Consider the following 24,006-nt stretch of genomic DNA (forward strand, 5'->3'; position numbering starts at 1 on the left):
TTTAAGCTCTTCAAACGACGAACACGATTACAACTCTAAAACATTGATTCTATAGAGACAGTTTCTTTTTGAAACAATAAATGTCTTAAACCACAGTTTTTTGATTTATAATATGGTTTTTTATAATTCAAGACAAGACTGGCTGTCCTAGCTAGATTTTACGCATCTGTGTTAAGGATAATCAGCCCTCTCCCCCAGATTAATTACAATGCTAAACAAGTGCGAGTGTATTTTAAACAACAAAAAACAATGATCATATACTTTCACAGAAAAGTAACGTTTAGCGAGGCAGGACCTTATGTAATTAGTCTTAGCCTCACTCTAATAGTTTTTAAAGTTAGTTACTTACTTCATCATTTAACACCTGTTGTAATTAAAGGGACCCTTTAGTATTTATCTATTTTTTAATTTTTCTTCCAATGCTAGTTACTTAAATGTGTACACAATATCTTATAGTAAAACATAAAGTACAATTTTAATTAACACAAACCTATCTAGAAGTTTGTATGTAAGACGGTGAAACTTGCAGAGGTAATTATGTATTTATTAGGTGCCTATATTGAAATGTTAACTTGAAAACTTTTTGAGAGTTTGCAAACAGACCTTGTAAAACCATTGTAACAAAGCATATATGAGAATAAAATCCATACATACGTGTATATTATTACTATTATTATTACTTTATAAAGAGAGAGAATTTTGAGAGGTTGTAGGGGGTAATCTACTGAACAGATTTTGAAAATTCTTTTGCCACGTTTCTTGTAAGTGTTACAGGCAATTTATCCCCGTGACATACAGGAACAGGAACTACGCGGGCGAAACCACGGGGCATCTGCTAGTAATTATTATAAATGTGAAAGTATTTTTTTATGGTTTGTTACGCTTTAACGGTTAAACCACTGAACCGATTTAAAAAAATCTTTGATCAAAAGAAAGCTCCATTAACGTAGGCTAAATTTTATTCCCATACTCTCACCAGAATTGGAATTACGAGGGTGAAACCACGGGCGTCTCTAAAGAGGCTGATAGACTTGAGCACTCACTTGTAATAGAACATCGAGCATTCGCCGTTTTATATTTGTCGATCTGAACAACAAGCCGAACCAAGCATATAGTCAATTATTGCTACGAACACCTTAAGAATTCTAGCGCAGAACAATGACAGAAGCTTGGCTCGGCAAAAAGTTCCAAGCAAATCTGCTCGCTAGACCACTCGCTCTCGTATTTTTCTGTGATGTAACATTCGCACGAATGCTCATTACAAGTGAATGCCCAAGCCTACCAGCATCTTATGATACAGTCGTCTCGAACAAACCGTTGCGCGTCTGAATCAAAAATAGTGGTTATTTGAATTTCCTCTTATGACACTGAACTAATTTTGATGATTTTTTTTTATAGGTTCATAGACACTTAATTATTTTCAATAGGATAGGATAAAACCACGAATTTATGCAAATAATATTTGCAATGAAAAGCCGGTATGTAACATGAATCGTTTTAGCGCGCAGAAACCGGCTCAAAGTTTAGTGTATTATACATCAAGTTCTGTTGATCTTCAAACTTCAACACTAGAATATTGTATTGTTTCCAGACTTGCATAAGTTCGCACGTAACCCTATTAGAAACTCAACTAACAAATCCACTTCTGAAGTGGGTGAAAATCGATTTGCTAGATCCGCTTACTACAGGTACAAGTAAAACTAATAAAAGGCGTTCTACGCGGTGTTGTGGGACTTCTAACCGCTTTTGAATACCGCTATACAAAAACTAAGAACGATTTAAATAGTCACTATTTTGTACTAGCAAACTCACCACTGTTTCATCCGCTTAGTTCCCGTTTCCGTAAGAGTACGGGGATAAAATATATCCTACGGCACTCGCAAATAACGTAGCTGTTTATAAGTAAAAGAATTTTTAAAATCCAATCAGTAGATCTAGAGATTACCCCCTATAACACCTCAAACTTAGACTCATTATAATATTAGTAAAGATTTTATCTGCGTAAAACGGACGAACCCAAGTATCACCCAGAACGAACAGAAATTCTTCTACGAAACCGTACCACCCTAAGGTTACTTATTAAAATTGTGACTAACCAAATACTGTAATCCTTCTGGCCTTATGTGTAAGATAATGTCTTCTTATAAACATGTACTGTAATGCTGTTGAGTACAAATAAATAAATAAACAGAAAAAATGCACTTATAATCAACAAGCCACCGCACCGTAGTTTTACGCGTGTAGTTCCTGTTTCCGTGAGAATACATGGATAAAATATAGCCCATATTTGAAAATTTTAATTTGAAAAATAAATGATTTTTAAATGAAGTTTTATAATAAATCCTTAACTTTTATTAATTAATATTAATATTTCGAACCCTTATTCCATCCAAAATTATAATGTTCATATTAAATTTGATATGAGTCAACTACCCTATTAGGTTGACGTTTAGTACATTAAGTAACATTGTAACGTCACAAAATGGACGACAGCGTTTTTGACGATTGGAAAATTTTAAAAATACATGATTATTTTTTTTCTCTTTATTTGGTCTACCAACAGACATACAAATAATACAATTAATTATTAAACATAAATGCAAGGAGCAGAAAGATTAAATGCAAATCTATTTATAGGTGAACACCGCATGCAACTGTCTAAATCTAAAGTTAAAAAATTTATATACAATATTAATATTTTAAATCATGACTGGTGAGGAAATATACAAATTACGATAATCATTTTTATACCTTAAACAACAACAAAATGGACAACAACTAAACTATTATGATACTTATTCCATGTAATATACCTATGAAATTAATATTGTATTAATTAAATTTGATATAAGTCAGCTACCCTAAACAGGAAGTTCCAGAAGTGTTCGCTGTAGTAGCGAGCGAGCATGTAGCGAGGTACATGCTCATAAAACGTCGTGGATCAGTCGGGAGGTGGCAATATTGATTTTATCTCGCTCCATATTTTGCCCGCAATCTGTTGCTCTCCATTAGAGTGGCAGTTTTACTGAATCGTTAATTTTGTATGAGCTTGTGCGGCGTCGCTTTACAGGAAACGAGTTTTTTAATGTGCACCATTTTTATTGTTATTGCTTGTCTAACTTGCAATCAAATATTGTTGCGTTTCTGTGTTAGTTTCACTGTTTTATTTTATGCTGTGCTTCGTTTACGTTGGATTCAGTTTTTCACAATTTTTTCCGGGATAAAAAGTAAGAAAGAAAATAAATTTATGCAAATCTAAAAGTTACAGACAGTCAGTACCCTATCCTTACGACAGCATGTCCGTCTGTAATCCTTATAAAGAAAGGGTGTATACAGCTCCGCATATCCCGTGCATTACATACACGGCGCTGATTTTCAGCTGAGACCCGTGTGACGTCACAGATTATATAATTGTACGAATACATTCAAATAAACTAAATTAAAATAAGCAGCAAATATGTGTTACAATCTAAAAATAAATAATTACTAATTAAATTACAGATATAATGTGATACTAGTATGTAATGATAAACGACAATGTAATTTATATATTAATATGAAGTGTAAGTATTTATTAATGCATAAAATATATATAGGTAGTAAATACCCTAGTATGTGTAGTAAGTAGCCCTTTATGTTTCTAATTACCTCTTCCAACTTCCAGTGTAAGTCATATTTTAATCGGTCTTATCGTTCCAAAGATCAGCCCAGATAAATAGACGTCTTTTCGGGCTAATCTTTGATAGAAATTAGAAATTGGAAAGATAGACAAATATTAAAAAAAAATCTTGATGGTATTTTAGTATCCTGTAAATATTTATGTACAATTTTTTATTGAACAGTGTTATAATTCTACGATTTAATATAATCACATTCTGATATTCCATCCATAGACTTTTAACTGTCTCATTGGCCCATTGGTTAGCTAGTTCAGCGACGGATAATGAGGTACAGGATTCAAATCCCGAGACAGGCCAAAAAAAAAACGTTATTGGGATTTTTCTTACAAGAAAAATCTTACAACCTGGAGTCGGGAAGTTTGCGGTGTTAGTAAACCCCCGTACCTAGGAGAGCACGTAAATCCATCAGTCCTGCATCTGAATTCTATGAGACTATGAGAGTTAGGGAAAAGGGAGTGCACCTGTGCTTGCGTACACACTTGTGCACTATAACATCCTCTGCGTACATAGTTAATCTCACCATAAGATTGGCCACCGTGGCCGAAAAAAGGAAAAATAACTCTGTCGGAAGCATATTATTATATTTTTATATGTCCATGCTTTCTTCAGTTTTACACCCCAACGCGCCTCTCATTGTCAACCTTACCATTACAACCAAAGCCTAAGATACCTCTAAAAGTAGACAAACTATAGACCTGAGCGGGAGAGAGATAAGAAACTTTTCAGGATTAAACTTTAAATGTGTGACTGAGATAGCATCAGAATATGTCTGCTGCTAAGTCAAGTAAACTGTCTTCGGCTGCAACACTCACATAATTGGAATCAAACAATACAAGGTAAGTTCGTTTGCTTCTTAAACATACCTGTAAAAGTAGACAAAATATAGAACTGAAGATACATCAAGTAAGTACATAAATTTAGGAAAAAACGACGACTATATAGATTTGGAGCAAGGCAATAAAAACGCTGACGCTAAAATTCAGTAGACAAAGATATTGGTTTCGTGTCTATTCGTATATTCCGTCCCCAGTCTGATGTTGTCTATGAAATTTACGACTGTATTACCTCCTCGCTATCTTCGTATGAGGAGTAATAATAGTGTTGCCCCGACACCCGATACACGCGACATGTGGTTTTAGTGTAACCTACTTTATTGGCATAGTTAATACTCAATCAGCTTTTCTATTACTACGAGCTTCCTCTGTTGTACCTATCTAGACTATGAAATAACAAAATAGGTGATATCTTTGTACTTTTACCTGCTGCGCTGATTTCAAACTATAATATATAAGATAGAAGATATATAAGAGACGCCGCGCGGTTTCACCCGCATGGTTCCCGTTCCCGTAGGAGTACGGGGATAATACATAGCCTATAGCATTCCTCGGTAAATAGGCTATAGGCTATAGAAAGTATTTTTCAAATCGGACCGGTAGTTCCTGAGATTAGCGCGTTTAATCAATCAAACAAACAAACAAACTCTTCAGCTTTATATATTAGTAGAGAGTATAGATATAGAAGTAAAGAGATATAGATATAGATAATTTTAAAACTTTTCTATAATATTGAGAAAGTTTCAAAACGGCCCTGCAAATCTATATACCCATTACCCAATTATATTAAAGTTAAAAGTCCCAAGTCAGTAACTAATTAATACCAGTAACTAACTCATAAATTCTAGATATGGAAAATAAAACCTGAAAAAGGTTTTCATAGACATGAAATGTGTAAAATTGAAGCTTTTCCCGTGAAAGCAATATTAGTAGATATACCTATGCGTCGAAAAAAAACAAACTACATTTAGACGCCAAAGTATAAAGGCAATTTTATGTGAAATAGGAATGAAATCTGGTATTGGACGGAAGATTGGATGGACGTCCACTGCAGGACATGATGAAAATCACGATTCTGAGCATCTAGCGAACCCCTTCGACTCTTTTGATGTGGTCCGTCCACCTGGTGGGGAGTCGACCGACAGTTCTATCTAGTGCGGGGTCGCCATTTGAAAAAATCGTCTTTTCCCAATTTTTTTGTTTAGTAAGCAAATAAACTCACAGGTTATAAGCCAATAAAGAAAATAAAAACAGCAAAGTGCTTGACCTATGTTTTTAAATGCTTTTTTAAGTGTTTTTATTGTTAACCATTATTGTGATGTGACAACAACGCAATGTAAATCGAACAACACACATAGGATCACTTGGAGCTGTAAACATACGCGCTAATAAGAGGAATTGACTTCCGCATTATTCCGCATATTAGGGGATATCACGGGAAGTCGATGATGATACGGAATCCGGGGCGAGGCAATAAAAACGCCCGAGGTGAAATTCCGGAGACGACAATATTGATTCGGTCCCGCCTTATGTATTCCACTTGCCATCTGTTGCTCTGCTCTCCATTAAATTACGGCAGTATTACTGAATCGTTCGTTTTGTATGATGACTTGCTTCGTGATTCATGACCTTGGACCACGTTTTGAACACACGCATTATTAAGTATTTTAAACTTATTTCGTGGTTCATTATGAATATTATTTAAACGGGTACATACCACGATAAAACGACGAGATTTTCAGTTGCATGGATCGTGGGCACGACGAAAAAGAACTAGAAAGAGGCTAGATCGATTCTGCTCCTAACAGCTGATGTCAACTTCGTATCTCGCAACTTCAGTCCCGTCCTGACCACGATCCATGCAACTGGGTCAAAATATCGTCATTAAAAATCTCGCCGTTTTATCGTGGTATGTACCCGTCTAAATAATATTCATAACATTACCTATTAATAGCATTATTGTTATTGCTAATTCTCTTATCTATTTATTTTCACTTCGTATTACCATTATATCTAGGACTTTATATCTACTTACTAGGTGTTACCCGTGACTTCGACCGCGTTGATTTAAAAAAAAATAGTGTTGTTTTCAGTAATGTTTGACAGCCGCCGTGGCGAAATTGTATACGCGGAGGATTTATAAGACAGAATCCCGGCTGGGCCGATTGAGGTTTGCTTAATTGGTCCAGCTAGGCTATTCTGTAACGATATTCTTATAACTCGCAGGTGCGAGTTTCGAATTCACCTATATCTCTTTCTGTTTAACACGATACTATAGAATGAGAAAGATAGCGGTAGATTCAAAACTCACACTTGTGAGTTATACAAAACATCGTTAGAGAATAGCCGTGCGGGTCTGGCTGGTGGGAGTTAGTGACTGTGGCTAGTTACCACCCTACCGGCAAAGAAGTACCGCTAAGCGATTTACCATTCCGGTACGATGTCGTGTAGAAACCGAAAGGTGTGAGGATTTTCCTAACAAGTTAGCCCGCTTCCATCTTAGATTGCATCATCAAGTGAGTTGTAGTCAAGGGTTAACTTGTAAAGAATAAAAAAGGAGTCTTAGTTACTCTTTATTCAACTTAATCATCCGTCTATTTATACGTCGAGGGTTAATTAAATTAAGTATTGTTCCCCGGAGATAGACAATGTCAAAAGCGTTAACTTTATCATTTTCTATGCTCTGTTTTGTGTTAAGATTGACAAAATACATTAACGCAAACAATGTCGCAGGCAAAAGCTATAGTTATATTAATCTTGTTTAAGTAAAAGCTATTCCGATGAATACGGTCGGATGATGGTGTCCCATCCGGTTTGTCGACTTTGCGTTACTCAGTAGTTTATCCTTAGGGACTGATGGCCTATTAAACTATGGAAACATTAGTTAGTCTCGGATAGGCTTATGTCTACCAGTGGCTTTTGATATATATACAGGGTGTTCGGAAATATTTCCCATAACTCTAGGGTTATATTTTTCAACAAAAAATAATTTAAAATGTCCAAGGAAGCATGTGTTCTAAAATTATTATTTCTGTGTAAATAGATCTTATATCGCATCCTTATATTATGACCTAGCCAAACTAAATTAATTGATAAATATCATGAAGTAGCTTACTAGTGAAGTGCGGAGTGCCAGTTGCAATATCGCCTATTGTGTTATTGTTTTACGTATTTTAAAATGCAAGGATAGATAGGCGTGTATTACATGGTTAGTCAGAATTATTTGAATTACCTACTACGTATGTTTGTCACAAAAAGTTTTTTTTTAGTAAAAAAAAATTATTATTATTGAATTCGGCTGCTCTAAGTGGACTCGTCAACACCTTGAAGTTATGGAAAATACTGCCCAGCACCCTGTATATAAATTTATCGCAGCATCAGAGTTTTTAATCAGTAAATTATTTTATAAATAGCTACCATTCAGAACGGGGCATGCAATGGCTCGCGCCCGTGTAATATTAAAACCACGGGAGGTGATATTCAGGACAGGACATTATTGATTTTCCAAGCTTTATGTATTCCGAACTCCATCTGTTTCTCTCTGTGAAATTTACGACAGGGTACGCTCGCTATTTTTGTATGAAAATTATTACAGTACTTACTCAATCGCTTACTGGTGCTACAATTTCTTGTGGTACTCCATATTCGGCGGTACGAATCTCTAATACATTAGCTGTTTAAATATATAGGTAAGCAGATGAATAACAATTAGAGAAAATAAAATAAGTTTATTCATTTTTTTTAGTGTCACAAACAGTACATCCTATCTTAGATATTTTAACTGTGACACCAAACAGAAAGGGTTTACAGCTCAACATTAGCCATTCATAGTAAATAATCAATGCCCAGCGCTGATTTTCAGCTGAGACCCGGGTGACGTCAAAGTAAGTTATAATTACCAACTAATCAAAATACTTTTAATACATTCAAATTAGAAGCAAAATAAAACACAAAAACCTTGATATGAGCAGCTTATAAATAAAATAAAAGTTTTTCTAGCCATATCATATTTAATTGACATAACAACCAGCGTGCATTGCAATTTAAAGAAAAGTAAATTAAGGTTACTATCGATATTATTGCTGTTAATAAACGGTTATCTCTAATTCACTTTATACTTTTGAAAAGCTATTGCAGAGATTGTCAGGAACGGGAAAAAAGGTTAGTTAATGATACTCAGCGCCGGCCCGAAGCAAATTTTAAAATGGAGCGAGATCTAATTATGGCGCTTTTCCTGTTTGCTCCTAATAATATGTCGATAACCCAAATTATAAGTGTAAAGTAAAAGTGGAACGCGAAGATCTCAATCATACTCTGGGGTGACCAATTAAAAAACAGTCGCAGTACCGTCTACGGTTGACTAGGATTATCATTTAGGCGCTCTCTAGGATTTGGCGCCTGGAGCGACTGCTCCGTTCGCTGTATGGACGGGCCGGCCCTGATGATAGTTGACTAAAATCAACTGCATAATGATAGTTACCGCTGGCCTATTCGCTACTTTGGTCTTTGTTATCAACCTATTAAAATAAACATCAAATCAATAGACCTACCTACTGATATCCAGCAGTAGGCACCGGATGACATTTGTTGCATAGAATCTCAATTTCGTATAATATGTTAACTAGCAAACGTCAAAGATAGTGAATTAGCCTGCAAGACCGCCGCCCACACCATAACATTTTCTCTGATAAAATATATCGCTTTTTAAAAATAGAATATAATTAATGTGATCTTTACCTCTTCTCTGTAACATCACCCGTTACGCAAACAGGGGCTAAAAATAGTCGTTATTGAAATCTATATTCAGCGTTCAATGAAAATAGCTAACAAAAGAGAAAATATCAAAGCCACTTGTAAGTAAAAATATTTACATAGAAAACCTCAACTAAAATGGAATAAAAAATACTGTTTTGTGTTGAGCATCCTTTTATGCTTTCGGTGAGTAGTAACTCTACCACCGGTTCTGATAGGAGATTCTATTGAGAAACACCGGAAACAAGAAGAGCTTGTAAAATTTATTTTATAAAAATATAAAATAAATTTTACAATTCATTCAATCCAACGGTACGCATTGGACGGCAGGGTATAGTCCGGGTGCTAACTAGAAATCTTAATATTTTTTTCTTCTTCTGGGTTTATCTGAGATCTACATGAGATAGCTTTTCGGGTGTATTCCCCATTGAGAACATCCCCTCATTGTTTTTATTATAATATGTCTAAATAATTCCTTTCAAGCCTGCTCTGATATGTCCTGTGAATCAGTTGTAACCAGAACATTTGGATGACTCATTAGTCGTGTACTTTTGCGAGACTCTGTCAATCTCTTCATAGACAGTTTCCATCTTTATCATGAATCTCGTCATTCTTTATGAACCACGGAACACCACTGATCCTTTTCAAAATTAAGTTTTGGGTCCTTTGCGAGATGGATACGTTAGAGTTGCTCGATGCTCATCCAGACCGGCTTCAATATAGCAAGAGTTTGTTATCAATGGATGGTTTGCTATTCCGGCCTGCTAACCAGTGTATGTTCTTGTATCGTAAGTTAACCTCTTGTCTCTTTGTTTTGATATGGTGGTGCCAGGTCAAACGCCTATCAAGGTGCAATCCCAGGTATTTGACACTCTTTTTATGTGGAAATGTTAACATCTTAACATCTTAACATGGTTGGTTAATACTAAACTATACTTTAACTAATTTAGAAAACATACAATTTTAAATTGACTCAAGCCAGGAGGACTTTGTTGTAAATGAAGAAAATCATTATCCACTGCCCTGATGAGCCGTGACAGCCCAGTGCATATGATCTCTGCCTCCGATTCCAGAGGGTTTGGGTTCAAATCCGGTCCGGGGCATGCACCTCCAACTTTTCAGTTGCATTTTAAGAAATTAAATATCACGTGTCTCAAACAGTGAAGGAAAAACATCGTGAGGAATCGATAATGATGACTGTCCTGATAGAGAAAAGACTACCTGTGATAAACTAATTACTTAACTTGGGTAGAATCTTCATGGAGCATAGATATCTATATTTTTTATGAATTGAAAAATGTTTCTTATTTCAGATGATGCCTTCCTCATAGATATCTATATTTTTTATGAATTGAAAATTCTTTTTTTTCAGATGGTGGCGACGGAGGAAACGACCGTGCCTGGACAGATCGAATCGCCAGGAACTTTTGGGAAACTCCGTCAGACACTATCTTCTTCACTCCTTACTGCACAAGACAAAGGTATATTGACCTATTTATTCATAATTAAATACCCTTAACGTACTTACCTCGTTGGACAATTAAAACAAATTCAAACTAAGAATCAACAGTATATTAAATTTAAATTTATAATAAATAAAATAATTATATGATACTTACACACCATCTAATTGTTCACCCAGAGGCAAGGTACCCAATACGCTGGCGCTATTACCCTTCGGGATAGCAAAGCTTAAACCTTTGGACCAAATAAGCGCCAGCTCTTGGGTCACCTGACGCATGGATCAATTTGTCAGACATAGCATGGAATTTTTTTTAGTATCTGTTAACCAAGAGCCTCGTTGGATAATAACATTCTGAAACAAAAATATGTTTAAAGAAGATGGTCCATTTCAGGTCCACTCTTGTACCCAGTATTATTAAAATTTAAAAAATACAAGGATTTTATTAAAATCTAAATAAGTGAATGAATCTAACTAAATAAAAAGTAATAAATAAAATTAAAACCCAAGTTTGTCGATTAAAACAAGATGGCGCCCCTAAAGCAACTATAACATGACAATTGACAGCAAACGTCAAATCGACTACTGCATTGAAATCGTCATCAATCCGCCATTATTACCCCTAATAGTGTTGCATTTCTTCGGATAGAATGAATATTAATTCGAAATAATAAAAATCAATTCGTAGATTTGTATAATCAAAAATAGTAAAAAATACATTTTCTTTTATTTCCGCCAGGGTACAATAACTGATCCCGGGCTTCATTCAATTTTAGACCATCTACTTATTATTAAGTCATAGATTGGTCACTCTTCAGATCCAGATCAATTGATAATGTGAGGTTAAGCGTATGGGTTCTGTATCTGTAAAAACACAGATAGAAAGTATAAACATGCCATAAACTTGAACATGCGTACAATATAACAATACAAGCAAAATCTCTAGACGATATTTGGTAGATAAAGGGATATGGTATTAAATTGTGTGGATATAAACTCCTCCCATATTATTAATCATTATCCAGTACCAACCTAATGTTATTAATCAAGAAATGTATAAGATATCGCAGTCATAAGATAGAAGCTTAATTACAATTTATAAGTCGGAGCTACTCGTATGAAGTGAAACTCTGAAGTTACCCGAAGTTACCAAGTAGGTTGATAATAATTCACACATACTTAATTTGTACATAAATGCTAGAAATATTTCCTTTTCATGTGTGAAAGATAGAATTAGCTAATTGATCTTAACGTTCTTCGAACTTTGAGGGTGCTCTTTTACTGCTGATAGTTTTTCAACAATATGTTGTTGTTACACCCTTTATAACGTATTTACTAGCGGATACCCGCGACTTCGTATACAATTCAGTTATTCACAAATCCCGAGCACGCTTGACTTGGGGAGTAAGCTGGCAAATCATCATCATCATTATCAACCCATATTCGGCTCACTGCTGAGTTTAGTCTCCTCTCACAATGAAAGGGGGTTAGGCCAAAAGTCTACCACGCTGGCCCAATGCGGATTGGCAGACTTCACACATGCAGAGAATTAGAAAAATTCTCTGGTATGCAGGATTCCTCACGATGTTTTCGTTCACCGTTTAAGACACGTGATATTTAATTTCTTAAAATGCACACACACTCTCTGGAATTGGAGGCAGGGGTCATATCCACTGGGCTATCACGGCTTTCTGCTGGCAAATATGTTACGAAAATTGTGAGGTGAAGGGTGAGGCAAATGGACGTTGAGAGGTAGAGCTAAAGAAGTTTATTTCAGTCATCTTAATATACAGGGTGTTACAGAGTATTTCCTATAACTTCAAGGTGTTGACAAGTGCCGAACTGCATAACTTTTGTTTTACTAAAAAAAATACTTTATGTTTTTATACAAAGTAATTCAAATAATCCTTGCATTTTAAAATACAAAATTGTAGAGGTAAGACTTTCAATATCGACGATGTATTGCCATTCCGCACTTCACGAGTCTACTTCATATTTATCAATGAATAAATTTGGCTAGATCATAATATAAGGATGCGATATAAGAAACACAATTTAGGATCTATTTACAAAAGAAATATTTTTTACTCCGAAAATATTTATTTTAGAACACATGTTCCTTAGACATTTTTAGTTAATTTTCCTTAAAGAATATAAACAACCTCACCTGAACTGGGTCCTAACTGAAAATCAGTGCTGCATACTTTTTTTTGTATAGGAAGTATGTGGCAAAATGCTGAGTTGGGGCCTTTTTCTAGGTTTTTTTTTTTTATTCTTTACAAGTTAGCCCTTGACTACAATCTCACCTGATGGTAAGTGATGATGCAGTCTTAGATGGAAGCGGGCTAACTTTTTAGGAGGAGGATGAAAATCCACACCCCTTTCGGTTTCTACACGGCATCGCACCGGAACGCTAAATCGCTTGGCGGTACGTCTTTGCCGGTAGGGTGGTAACTAGCCACGGCCGAAGCCTCCCACCAGCCAAAATGGTTATGCCACATATTGCAGGGCGTTCTTCTTTTATTGCTCTAACTATAAGCTATATATTTAGAATTTAATATTGTTATATGTGGTACTATCTAAATATCTTTCTCTTTCTTTGTGATGTGATATATCTTTCTCTTTCTTTCTTTCTTTCTATCCCTAGAGACATAATAACACTACTTTACACAAATGCGGGCATTGATATAATACAATACGTAGCAGAGATTAAACAGAGTAGGTACCTTCCTATTCGTGAATTCCAACTCACTAGATCTTACCCTAATGTAACATTTGAATATGAATATTATTCATTCACGAAATTCTAATCCGTACAGAACATTGTTGTTCGTTGAAAATAACAGACCCTTTACATTGGCATTGTACAAGCGGAGGTTTTCGACATAAGCACTCGTATATAATATGTAAACACATATATAATAGAAATATCTAATATTAACAATATTCACTTCGTGTAGTACGTGGACTAAAGGTCCGAAATATATCCATATCAATTAACAAAAGTTAAGGATTTCTAAAACTTAATTTTAAAATCATGTATTTTTTAAATTTTCTAAAAACGTAGTCCATTTTGTGACGTCACAATGTTACTTAATGTACTAAACGTCAAACTAATTGTTAACTAATATTTTTGTCAAAAGTAACTCCGTTTGTAAGGGTTTTGTTGTAGTGACGTCATGAAACAGATCAGAACAGAATAGAAATCCTTAACTTTTTTTAATAAAAACCATATATTTCATTTCCCTTATTCCACGTACTACACGAAATTAATATTGTTTATATTAAACTTGATTTGAGTCGTGATATGAGAGTTGATAGTGTCTTAAAGCATTTTTAGAAGTGTCTATTTAAATACGTAAGAATTACAAAACAAACATAACAAGCTCTTACGTTCCTCAAACATCTCACTAGTGTGATCGGGCTTTAAGAATTTATGAAATGTTCCCAAGACATAGATCAGATCATACAACGTACCCACTCAAGGACAGTAATTAGTACACACGTAAGATACGTTGTACCTTGATTACAATTTATGTGTCAGAGTTCTGACGTCGAATTATAAATTTACACTGAGCTCTGCTAAGTAATGTTCTGAATAATAATTGAAATTATACCTTTATACATAAAGGTAGTTTGTAACTATGACAAATAAGTTAAGTAGTCCAAAGTTTATTAGGTAATCAATTAATTAATTTAGTATTTGGTGGCCCAGTTAATTCGTCCTTCACCTAGTAACTCATAGATGACTGAAAGATTAAAGAAAATGGGGTACTTGCCCGTACTTGTATAACTGTAAATATGCCTTGTGTGTAAGTATTGCTAGTCATCATCATCATATCACCACATCAGCTGATAGGGCTCCACTGTAAAAACAGGTCTTTCGTGGGGACTTTCAAATTTTTAGTTCGATCCGTATAAAGTCTTTGATTGAAACTGACTATTTTTAGCCGGCGGTTTGATCAGACCACAGGGCTAAATTTTTCACGTCGGTATCGCTGCTGCTAGATCTGTGCTATTTACAAATCTAGCCAATTAAAATGGTTATACCGCTATTTGTAGGAGACTGACTGGTATACTAACCTCCCCCTTTATACCCCTACTATAGCCCTATCCATCTAGTATCTATAGAGATCACGCGTCTCAAACGGTGAAGGAAAACATGGTAAGGAAACCTGCATACCTGAGATTTTCTTAATTCTCTACGAGTCACATCACAATCTCAGAAAGATAATCAAATACACGATGGAACAGCTCGACAAAATACAGTCAGTCGAAAAGGTTCCTGAAGTCATTCGACAAGAAGAAAACAAAACAACTCCTGTTACATAGCAGACCCGACATAGCACTGGTAGCAGGCATGACAACTGAACATTGACTGCTCAATAGACACTTGAAGATAATGAAAATCATAGAAGATCCATCATGTCCGGGTTGTAGTGAGGAGGAGACCAGCTATCACTTTATAGCTGAGTGTCCCATGTTCGCGCTGGTAATATGGGAGTTACTAGGAAGGATATATTTAATGAAGTAGACCTGACGGATCTCACTATAGGGTATATTGTTAGGTTCACAAAGGCTACAGGAAGATTTGAGGGGGAACACTGTCAAGACACCAGTGAAGCTGTGTCCTTTTACCACGAGAATTAGATAGAATGGTCCCTAAGGACTGACCACCCGTCTGGCCTCGTCAAACGTCCTTTCTATAAATATGTCAGCAAATCCGCATTGGGCCAGCGAGGTGGACTATTGGCCTTACCCCTCTCATTCTGAAATGAGACTTGCGGCCCACAATGAGCCGAATATGGGTTGCCAATGACGATGATCTATTGAGATCAGCTATCAGAAGAACCAAAAAGATAGAAAGAGTTATGTCATCATTGTTTTGCCAGAAAATCATCAAATTGTTTAGTACTAGACAAGTTCGAGAGCCGTGATAGCCCAGTGGATATGACCTCTGCCTCCGATTCCGGAGGGTGTGGGTTCGAGTCCGGGGCATGCACCTCCAACTTTTCAGTTGTGTGCATTTTAAGCAATTAAATATCACGTGTCTCAATCGGTGAAGGAAAACATCGTGAGGAAACCTGCATACCAGAGAATTATCTTAATTATCTGCGTGTGTGAAGTCTACCAATCCGCATTGGGCCTGCGTGGTGAACTATTGGCTTAACCCCTCTCATTCTGAGAGGAGACTCGAGCTCAGCAGTGAGCCGAATATGGGTTGATGACGACGAGACAAGTTCGACGTTAGCGTCATTTGTATAACAAGTTCATCTGCTCGTCAATCAAGTTATCGTATCAATTAATTAAGTTTATTACTTAAATACGTAAGATAGCAGGGGCTTAATTACAATATATAACTTTCAGGAGTTATAACGTGAAGTTCTAAAGTTATACAGCTGGTAAGTTCGGTGCTTATAAATTATATACACAACTGTGGATATGCGCAATTTAATATTAACTGTGCTGTGAGTGTACATAGGACTTACGTAACGTGTATGATTAAATGCGGATATTCAGTTTGAGTTGTAACTTGCATTCACGGCCTGCTTTCTTCATCCACGACCGTGGGTTCGATTTCCATAAATATTTGTATGATGAGCAAGGGTGTTTTCCAGTGTTTGGGTATATTTATACATTATATAAGTATATAGCGAAGGTCCGCAAACTCGTCCGCATGGATTTCAGTTTTTTACAAATCGGGAACCTTGGAATTTTTTGGGAATAAAAAGTAATTCCGATGTGTTAATCCAGAGTAAAATCTATTTCTATTCCAAATTTCAGCCAAATCGCTTCAGTAGCCGCACCGTTACACAAACACACACTTACACGCACACACAAACTTTCGCCTTTATAATATTAGGTTGATATAGATATGATAAAATCTTAGTACCTGTAACACAGCTATATATACGCTTACTTTAGATCTCAAACAGTGAAGGAAAAACATCGTGAGGAAATCTGCATACCAGAGAATTTTTTTGATTCTCTGCGTATGTGAAGTCTGCTAATCCGCATTGGGCCAGCGTGGTGGACTATTGGCCTAACCCCTCTCATTCTGAGAGGAGACTGGAGCTCAGCAGTGAGCCGAATATGGGTTGATAACGACTACATCCATAGCTAAACCGTCTTCCAGAAACACTACGAATTGTGAAGCTTACCTACATTTCTTTTTACACGAAGGCATTAAAATAGAACCGTAAGAAGCAATGGAATTCAAAGATACAGTAAAGTATTTTCAAAGAATAATGTTTTTCTTGAATTTCAGGGGTGTAAATGTCACCTGAGCGGCGACAAATTTACATGTAGACGCCATTTCTATCGCATTGTTAGAAAGATTCCTATGGTCGTAAAGTATGAAACAACTGGGACCAAAATGATTACCGTAGTGAGAAACATTTCTCAATATTCATAACGGCATTCTGCGAGTGCTCGACCGAGTCCCGCGGGTCTTCACTCCGTCAGTGCATTCCACAAAATGGAAGGAATAACAGCACAGACAAACCGCACACCTATTTGAATTCCCTTTATAAACCAAATTCACAAACATGCAGTCGGTAATGTTGAATGTAAACACTTTACATAAAGTCAATTCTACTTAATAACGGCGTTAATTTTGGAATGTCATAGATCACAAGAGATCTGGCGTCCGTATTTAACCTACTATGAATAGCATGATTGAGGTCATAAACCAAATTCACAAATATGCAGTAGTCGGTAATGTTGAATGTAAACACTTTACATAACGTCAATTCTATTTAATAACGGCGTTAATTTTGGAATGTCATAGATCACAAGAGATCTGGCATCCGTATTTAACCTACTATGAATAGCATGATTGAGGTGTTAAACCAAATTCACAAACATGCAGTAGCCGGTAATGTTGAATGTAAACACTTTACTTAACGTCAATTCTACTTAACAATGGCGTTAATTTTGGAATGTCATAGATCACAAGAGATCTGACTATTTAACCTACTATGAATAGCATTATTGAGGTCAGACTCGTATGAAAAGCAGGTTTTAACAAAGGACTTTATAAGTAACGGCCAAAGCATTTTATTTTTTATTCTTTAAAAGTTAGCCCTTAACTACTTACCTGTTGAATGATGATGCATTCTAAGATGGAAGCGGGCTACTTGTTAGGAGTAGGATGAAAATCCACACCCCTTATGGTTTCTACACGACATCGTACCCGAACGCTAAATCGCTTGTAACGTCTTTGCTGGTACCTAGCCACGGCCGAAGCCCCCAGTCAAAACATTACATGTCTGTTTAATTTTCATATAGCAACATACCGTCTACAAGTACATTAGGTACTGCGTATCTAATGGTAAATGACGAGATCGACACTTTCAATTCTCTTTAAATACTGGTACCTACTTTATAGAGACATCATAGCCCAATGGATATGACCTCTGCCTTCAATTCGAAGGGCATAGATTCGAATCCGATCCGAGGCATGCACCTCCAACTTTTCAGTTATGTGCATTTTATGAAATTAAATATCACTTGTCGCGAACGGTGAAGGAAAAACATCGTAAGGAAACCTGCATACCTGAGAATTTTCTTAATTCTCTACGTGTTTGAAGTCTGCCAATCCGCATTGGGCTACGGTGATGGTCATTCTGAAAGGAGACTCATGCTCAAAAGTGAGCTGAATGTGGATTGTTAATAATGATGATGACCTACTTTATCACAGGTAGGTAACAGTTTGATATATTACAGTTAAATTACATTGAATACATGACGCATAACATAACTATCTAATAAATGCATAATACTTTTATAAGCAATTTCAAATATAAATTTAAAAAATTCCGACGCTGCATATTTTATGAAATGCGGCGCCAAAAACAATACGGCACGTCTATTTCAATAAACTATGTTTCAACGGAATTCTCAATACGAACTCGAGCTATGAATGCCCGCTGTGAAATCTACTGGAATATGCTAGTTATTAGAAATTTCTACTGATAAAATTTTGCTATTTAAATAGCAATATCGAATAATAGTAGAATTTTATACAATTTGTTTGGATTATAATAATAATCAATGATTATTTTATCCTGTAGATCTGTTACGTACGTCCCTACAAAATCACCGCAAAAAGTGATCCGAATAATAGGCTACAACACTGAGCGCACACATGCACAATTTTACGTACAATTTTGTCTTTAATTTCATTATTTATTTATGTATATATAGTTTTTACACTTCCTGAACACACAAATGGACATGGTAGACGATATTTAGTTATTATTTTTTTTAATTACGTTCATTGTTGACCACAACTAAAATTGAGATGTGGAAATTTCCTCTTTTGAGCGCCATTAATTTTTCATGACCTAGTAACACATCTAACAGTATTTAACATCATTGGTAATAGTACGAGATCCGACATAATAAATATATACCCTCATCTGTTATTTAATTAGGATAAGAAAATATAAGATAGAAAATATTCACATTGACACGTTACACATAGGCTGCCTAGTTAAATTGCGGCCGGATGGATGATTAATTATGTTTTAAATTTATTCCCTCTTTCCCTCATTGGATAACTGAAAAAAATCGTACCTACACTAGTTAATAGAATATATTGGTACTTAATATTATTAAGAGGTAAAGTTTGTGTTTTTGTAGGGGGTAATCTCTGGAACTACTAAACCGAAAAAGTAAAGGAATTATTGAAATCAATAATTCCTTTACTTCTTCAAAAAAAGAGGTGTTTCTAAATTTGTTAATAAAAAATGTTTGTTAGCTCATAACTTAGTTATATATTAACTAATTTTGCGTTAAAATCAAAATAACTGAATTACGTCTTTGAAGTCCGTGTTTCGACGCTCTACGTGACATATATGTAGTATAAAATATTTGTATAATAACCAATGTTTACTCTCTCATTTATTTATTAGTTCTTTTTTTTTTCAATTTTAACAATGTCAATATAAATATAATTATATAAATTTATAAAAAAAAATCAACCCTCCCGCTGCGGGACATTTGAGTGTCCAAGCAACCGGTGGTCAGGGCTCCAGGGCGCCGTATCTAGAATCACTGCCTTTTGTATCCGACTCTTGATCCAACAGTTAAGCGAAAGCTTCTTAAGGTGGTCGAAGCTTTTCGAATTTGTTGTCAAGCTTTTCTAACCAACATTATTTGTTGTCGTAGTAACGAAGCTAGGGCCGCGGACGGGTGTGACAGAGGTGGTGGTGGAGCCTGCGCCGGCGCCGCCGCCCGCCCAGCCGCCGCCTCCAGCCGCGCCCGCTAAGACTGAACGGTAAGTTACATTTTAGCGGGACTTTTTTTTTACATCCCTAAAATATGCTATTTACTTAGCTAGGTAGGTACTTCCCTAGCATAAGTGAAACCACATTGTAAAGTAGTTAACATAAGTTTAGCATAGTGTTTACACATTTTTCAAAACCAATAACACTAAAATCACACTAAAAGAGAAATCATAGAAAGTTTTGTTTAGTATAAATTTTTTCAAGCATGTTTCTTTTTTATTCTTAACAAGTTAGCCCTAACTACAACGTCACTTAATGGTAAGTGATGATGCAATCTAAGATGGAATCGGGCTAATTTGTTAGGAGTAGAATGAAATCCACACCCCTTTCGGTAACTAGACGACATGGTACTCTAAAATAATACTTTCCATACAAACTTTCAACCCCTATTTCACCCCCTTCTATTTTTATTTTAGGGTCTAAAAGTACCCAATGATTTGCTCCCAAGTCCCATTTACCATTATACCAAAATTCAATTTGATCGGTTCAGCCGTGAAAAGGTAACATACAGACCACAGAACAGACAACGCTAAAAACTAACGCTTTTACCAATAGAAGTAGCAAGGGGGCGTGGCCCGCGTACACCCGGGTGTGCGGAACATCGCAAGCGTGTCCGCGCATTTACTAGTAGTCTTGTTTTGTTTGTGGCAAAAGGAATAAATAATATTCAACTCTAAAGTAAGGGTGATATTTAATTTTTCACTAAATATTAAACAGCCATTTAGGCCTCCGGTTACGCTGGTTTCAATACAAAGAATTGACACTTTATAAATGTAGTTACCTTTTATATCTGTGATACAGACAGATCGACAGACAGACAGACTTACTTTCGCATTTTTAACACTAGTATAGAAGTATAGATTAATATGAATTGATTGTACTACAAGTGAGGCGGGCAAGGCGCCGTCCCGCGCCGGTGCGTGCCGCGTGTGCCTGAAGGCCCTCAAGCCGGGGGAGGTGTTCCACATATGCAACGGCTGCCAGCACCGCGTGTGTGAAGACTGCTCGTCATACTCCAAACCTGCTAGCGATGAAGAGGTATTATTGTGTTTTTTTTTAATTATGGTTACGATTTTCCCGCCAAAACCTTTTCGATTCCGCCGCTATCAATCGATAATGTCTTTCTCCTTTCACGAGAAACGACGCATGCATAGGTACTACTTCGTGTTTATGTTTATATTCAGCAAGTTCGACTTACACGGTATATTTATAGTAGGAACTATACGATTACAATTTTCAAAAAATAAAATATTAAAAATTAAATAAGTGAATTTATTAATCGAACTTGCTGAATATAAAAATAATTAATAATTCTTGAATCTATTAGGCTATTCTTTAACGATATTTTATAACTGGCAAGTGCGTATTTCGATTTCACCACTATCTCTCTCTCTCTATTTAACACGATACTATAGAATGCGATAGACAGCGGTGAATTCGAAACTCGCACTTACGAGTTATACAAAACATCGTTAGAGAATAGCCGTGCCGGTCTGGAGGAAATGTTAACGATAAGACCTTGGCGCATTTTACTTTTTTTTTGTTTTTTTTCTTACTTCAGATTATCTTGTGCAATAAAGTCTTCTATATAAAAACTATATCACAGTGTGGCTACGCTTAACATTCCCAGAGCTCATGGCGCTGCTCCGTGTGCCGTCGCAAGGCTGGCCCGCGCGTGCCGCCCGCCGCGCAGGACAGCACGGACTCGCTGCTCGACGTGCCGGTGCTGGAGGCGCTGCAGCGGCGGCACTCGGAGGCGCGGCTGGGCAGTGGCGGCTCCAGCACGGCCCTGGCGCCGCCTCGCTCGCCCGAGCTGCGCAGGCACTCGGATGTGTCGCCCGCCTCGCTGAAGGAGTTGGAGAAGGTAATGTTTGTTAGTTCGTGATGTAATTATGACAATAATATTAATTTTCATGGTCATAATGTTAAATTAACAATCACTATCTGACGGCAATGATAATGACCGGAACCGGCGGCTTAACGTGCTCTCCCAGGCACATTGTGAAGTTTTATTGAAAATTTCTTACAAAACGAGAAATCCTGAACCCAGAAGCTGGCTATCCAAAACAAAATAAGATTATAGACCAACGAGGCAATGAAATATGATTTATCGTTAGTGTGTGTTTAAAAGTTTAGTGGGACACAGGCTTGCTTTTTCCTTTGAGAAAAGGATATTGGAAATTTAATGTTTTACCACACAGCGCCAAAGACTTGACGACAACGCGATACTTGCGTGACGCGAGTAGTTGTAGTGTTACATTAGAAAAAATGTCACGCTGAGTGCGACGCCCGTGTTCTAAATTAATTAGTACATTACAACTCAATAACTCACACCAGCATCGCGTTTTCGTCTACAAAAACTCAAAACCTGTTACGCTGCTACAATGCGGGTTGACGGACAGGTTAAGTTTCATGCTCCTTTAAATGTAATTCATAAATTCACGAACCCGTGCCACATGGTAATGATAATCTATCCTAAACATGGTAGTGTCAATTCTACCTTTGGTAAGCTTTTCTTTTTACTTTAAGTACTCGTAATACTTTAAACAACTGAGTGGATTAAACGAATAAAACCGTAACCACGCTGCCCTTGCGGCAGTTAAAGGGCGGCGGCAGCGTGACACCCGACACGCTCTCCCGTCGACCCAGCACCGTGAGCCCGGCGCGTCGGCGCTCCGTGCGCGCGCCTGCACCGCGCCAGCGCTCCGTCGACGAGGACCAACACCCGCCGGCGCACGCGCCAGCGCTCGCCGCTCCGCCACCCATGTCCAGACGGTATTACTCTATCAGTACACGTCAACACGATTTACCGTCGGCCCAGCACCATGAGCCCAGCACTTGGGCACTCAGTGCGCGCGCCGGCGCTGGACGACGAGGACCAACACCCGCCGGTGCACACACCTGCACTCACCGCTCCGCCACCCAGATTTAGACGGTATTACTCTATCAGTACATGTCGACACAATCTCACGGCAGCCCAGCACCGTGAGCACGGCTGACCGTGCTCCATTTCAGGGACATAGTTATGTGCCTGAAATGGAGCACGGAATGCCAGGCGCCAGAATCCACCAGCGTTCTCTTTAATGTTCCCGAGAAAACTATTTTGCTGTGCTCCGAGATCGATCATCGATGGATTTAACATAGGTTTCTTATGTTTATCGTATTTCGATTGGATATTTAAAAGTTTAATTAGGTTCGTTGAATTAAAAACCTCTGCCGTCCCATTCCCAGTCTGGGCTGGCTAGTGCTCCATTACGATGCCGAGTAGAAACAACTTAGGGGAAGGAATTCAATTGTCTGCCTACAAGGTGCATCAAGCTCCGAGCTTGCCTGTAATGAATTAGGTAATTACATTACAATAGCCTCACGGCGCGTCTATTACAAAGGTGATTTTACGGCGGAGACAACATAACCATCTTAACTATGAACTGAGGATAATTGTTAGTAAGTGTAAGTCGTAAAATACCTGTAAACATTTTCGAGATACACAGTTAACGACTAAGTAAAGATTGAGGGCCGGTCGTTAAAATAAAGGATTTCTCCCTTTATACAAACTCAACACGAAAAAGCTCTTGTAACAAAATACACCAAGGACCCTTTAAATTTTATTACAAAATAAAAGAGTAACAGGTCTCATATAATGTATTGATCACAAGAGAAAATAAATGGCATGTTCTCAGACGACAATGTTGAACTTATTCAAAGCTTACAGCTACTTAAGTCTGTGTACATGCATCATTCAGAAAAGCAAAGGAAATTTTCCACGTAGTGAAGAGGCTTTGGTTTGTTGTGGATAGTCTGAGAGTAAAATATAAATTCTTTACACAGCTGAGATTAGAAAGATAATATAGTTTTGTTTCCGGCTTCAGATTCAACAGCTCTCTCAAAGGTACCTGTTATGTTATGAAAACAAAATGGTAAATCCTTGGTCCCCAATATTTTGGGGACATAATATTTTAAATAAGTGTTTATCTTTTTATTTACTT

General features: G+C 36.9%; 1 protein-coding gene across 1 annotated transcript in view; it reads left to right on the forward strand.

Annotated features, from left to right (window-relative positions):
• The window catches only part of LOC112047444 (regulating synaptic membrane exocytosis protein 2), a 262,982-nt gene that overhangs the window by 217,974 nt on the left and 21,002 nt on the right, over nt 1-24,006 (forward strand). Inside the window, exons 4-8 of the mRNA XM_052885854.1 lie at nt 10,638-10,746; nt 19,902-20,010; nt 20,908-21,058; nt 21,651-21,884; nt 22,620-22,795. Of these exons, the coding sequence (XP_052741814.1) occupies nt 10,638-10,746; nt 19,902-20,010; nt 20,908-21,058; nt 21,651-21,884; nt 22,620-22,795 (779 nt within the window). The remainder of the gene's footprint in view (nt 1-10,637; nt 10,747-19,901; nt 20,011-20,907; nt 21,059-21,650; nt 21,885-22,619; nt 22,796-24,006) is intronic.

This window comes from Bicyclus anynana, chromosome 15 (assembly GCF_947172395.1).
Source record: "Bicyclus anynana chromosome 15, ilBicAnyn1.1, whole genome shotgun sequence".
Lineage (NCBI taxonomy): Eukaryota > Metazoa > Arthropoda > Insecta > Lepidoptera > Nymphalidae > Bicyclus > Bicyclus anynana.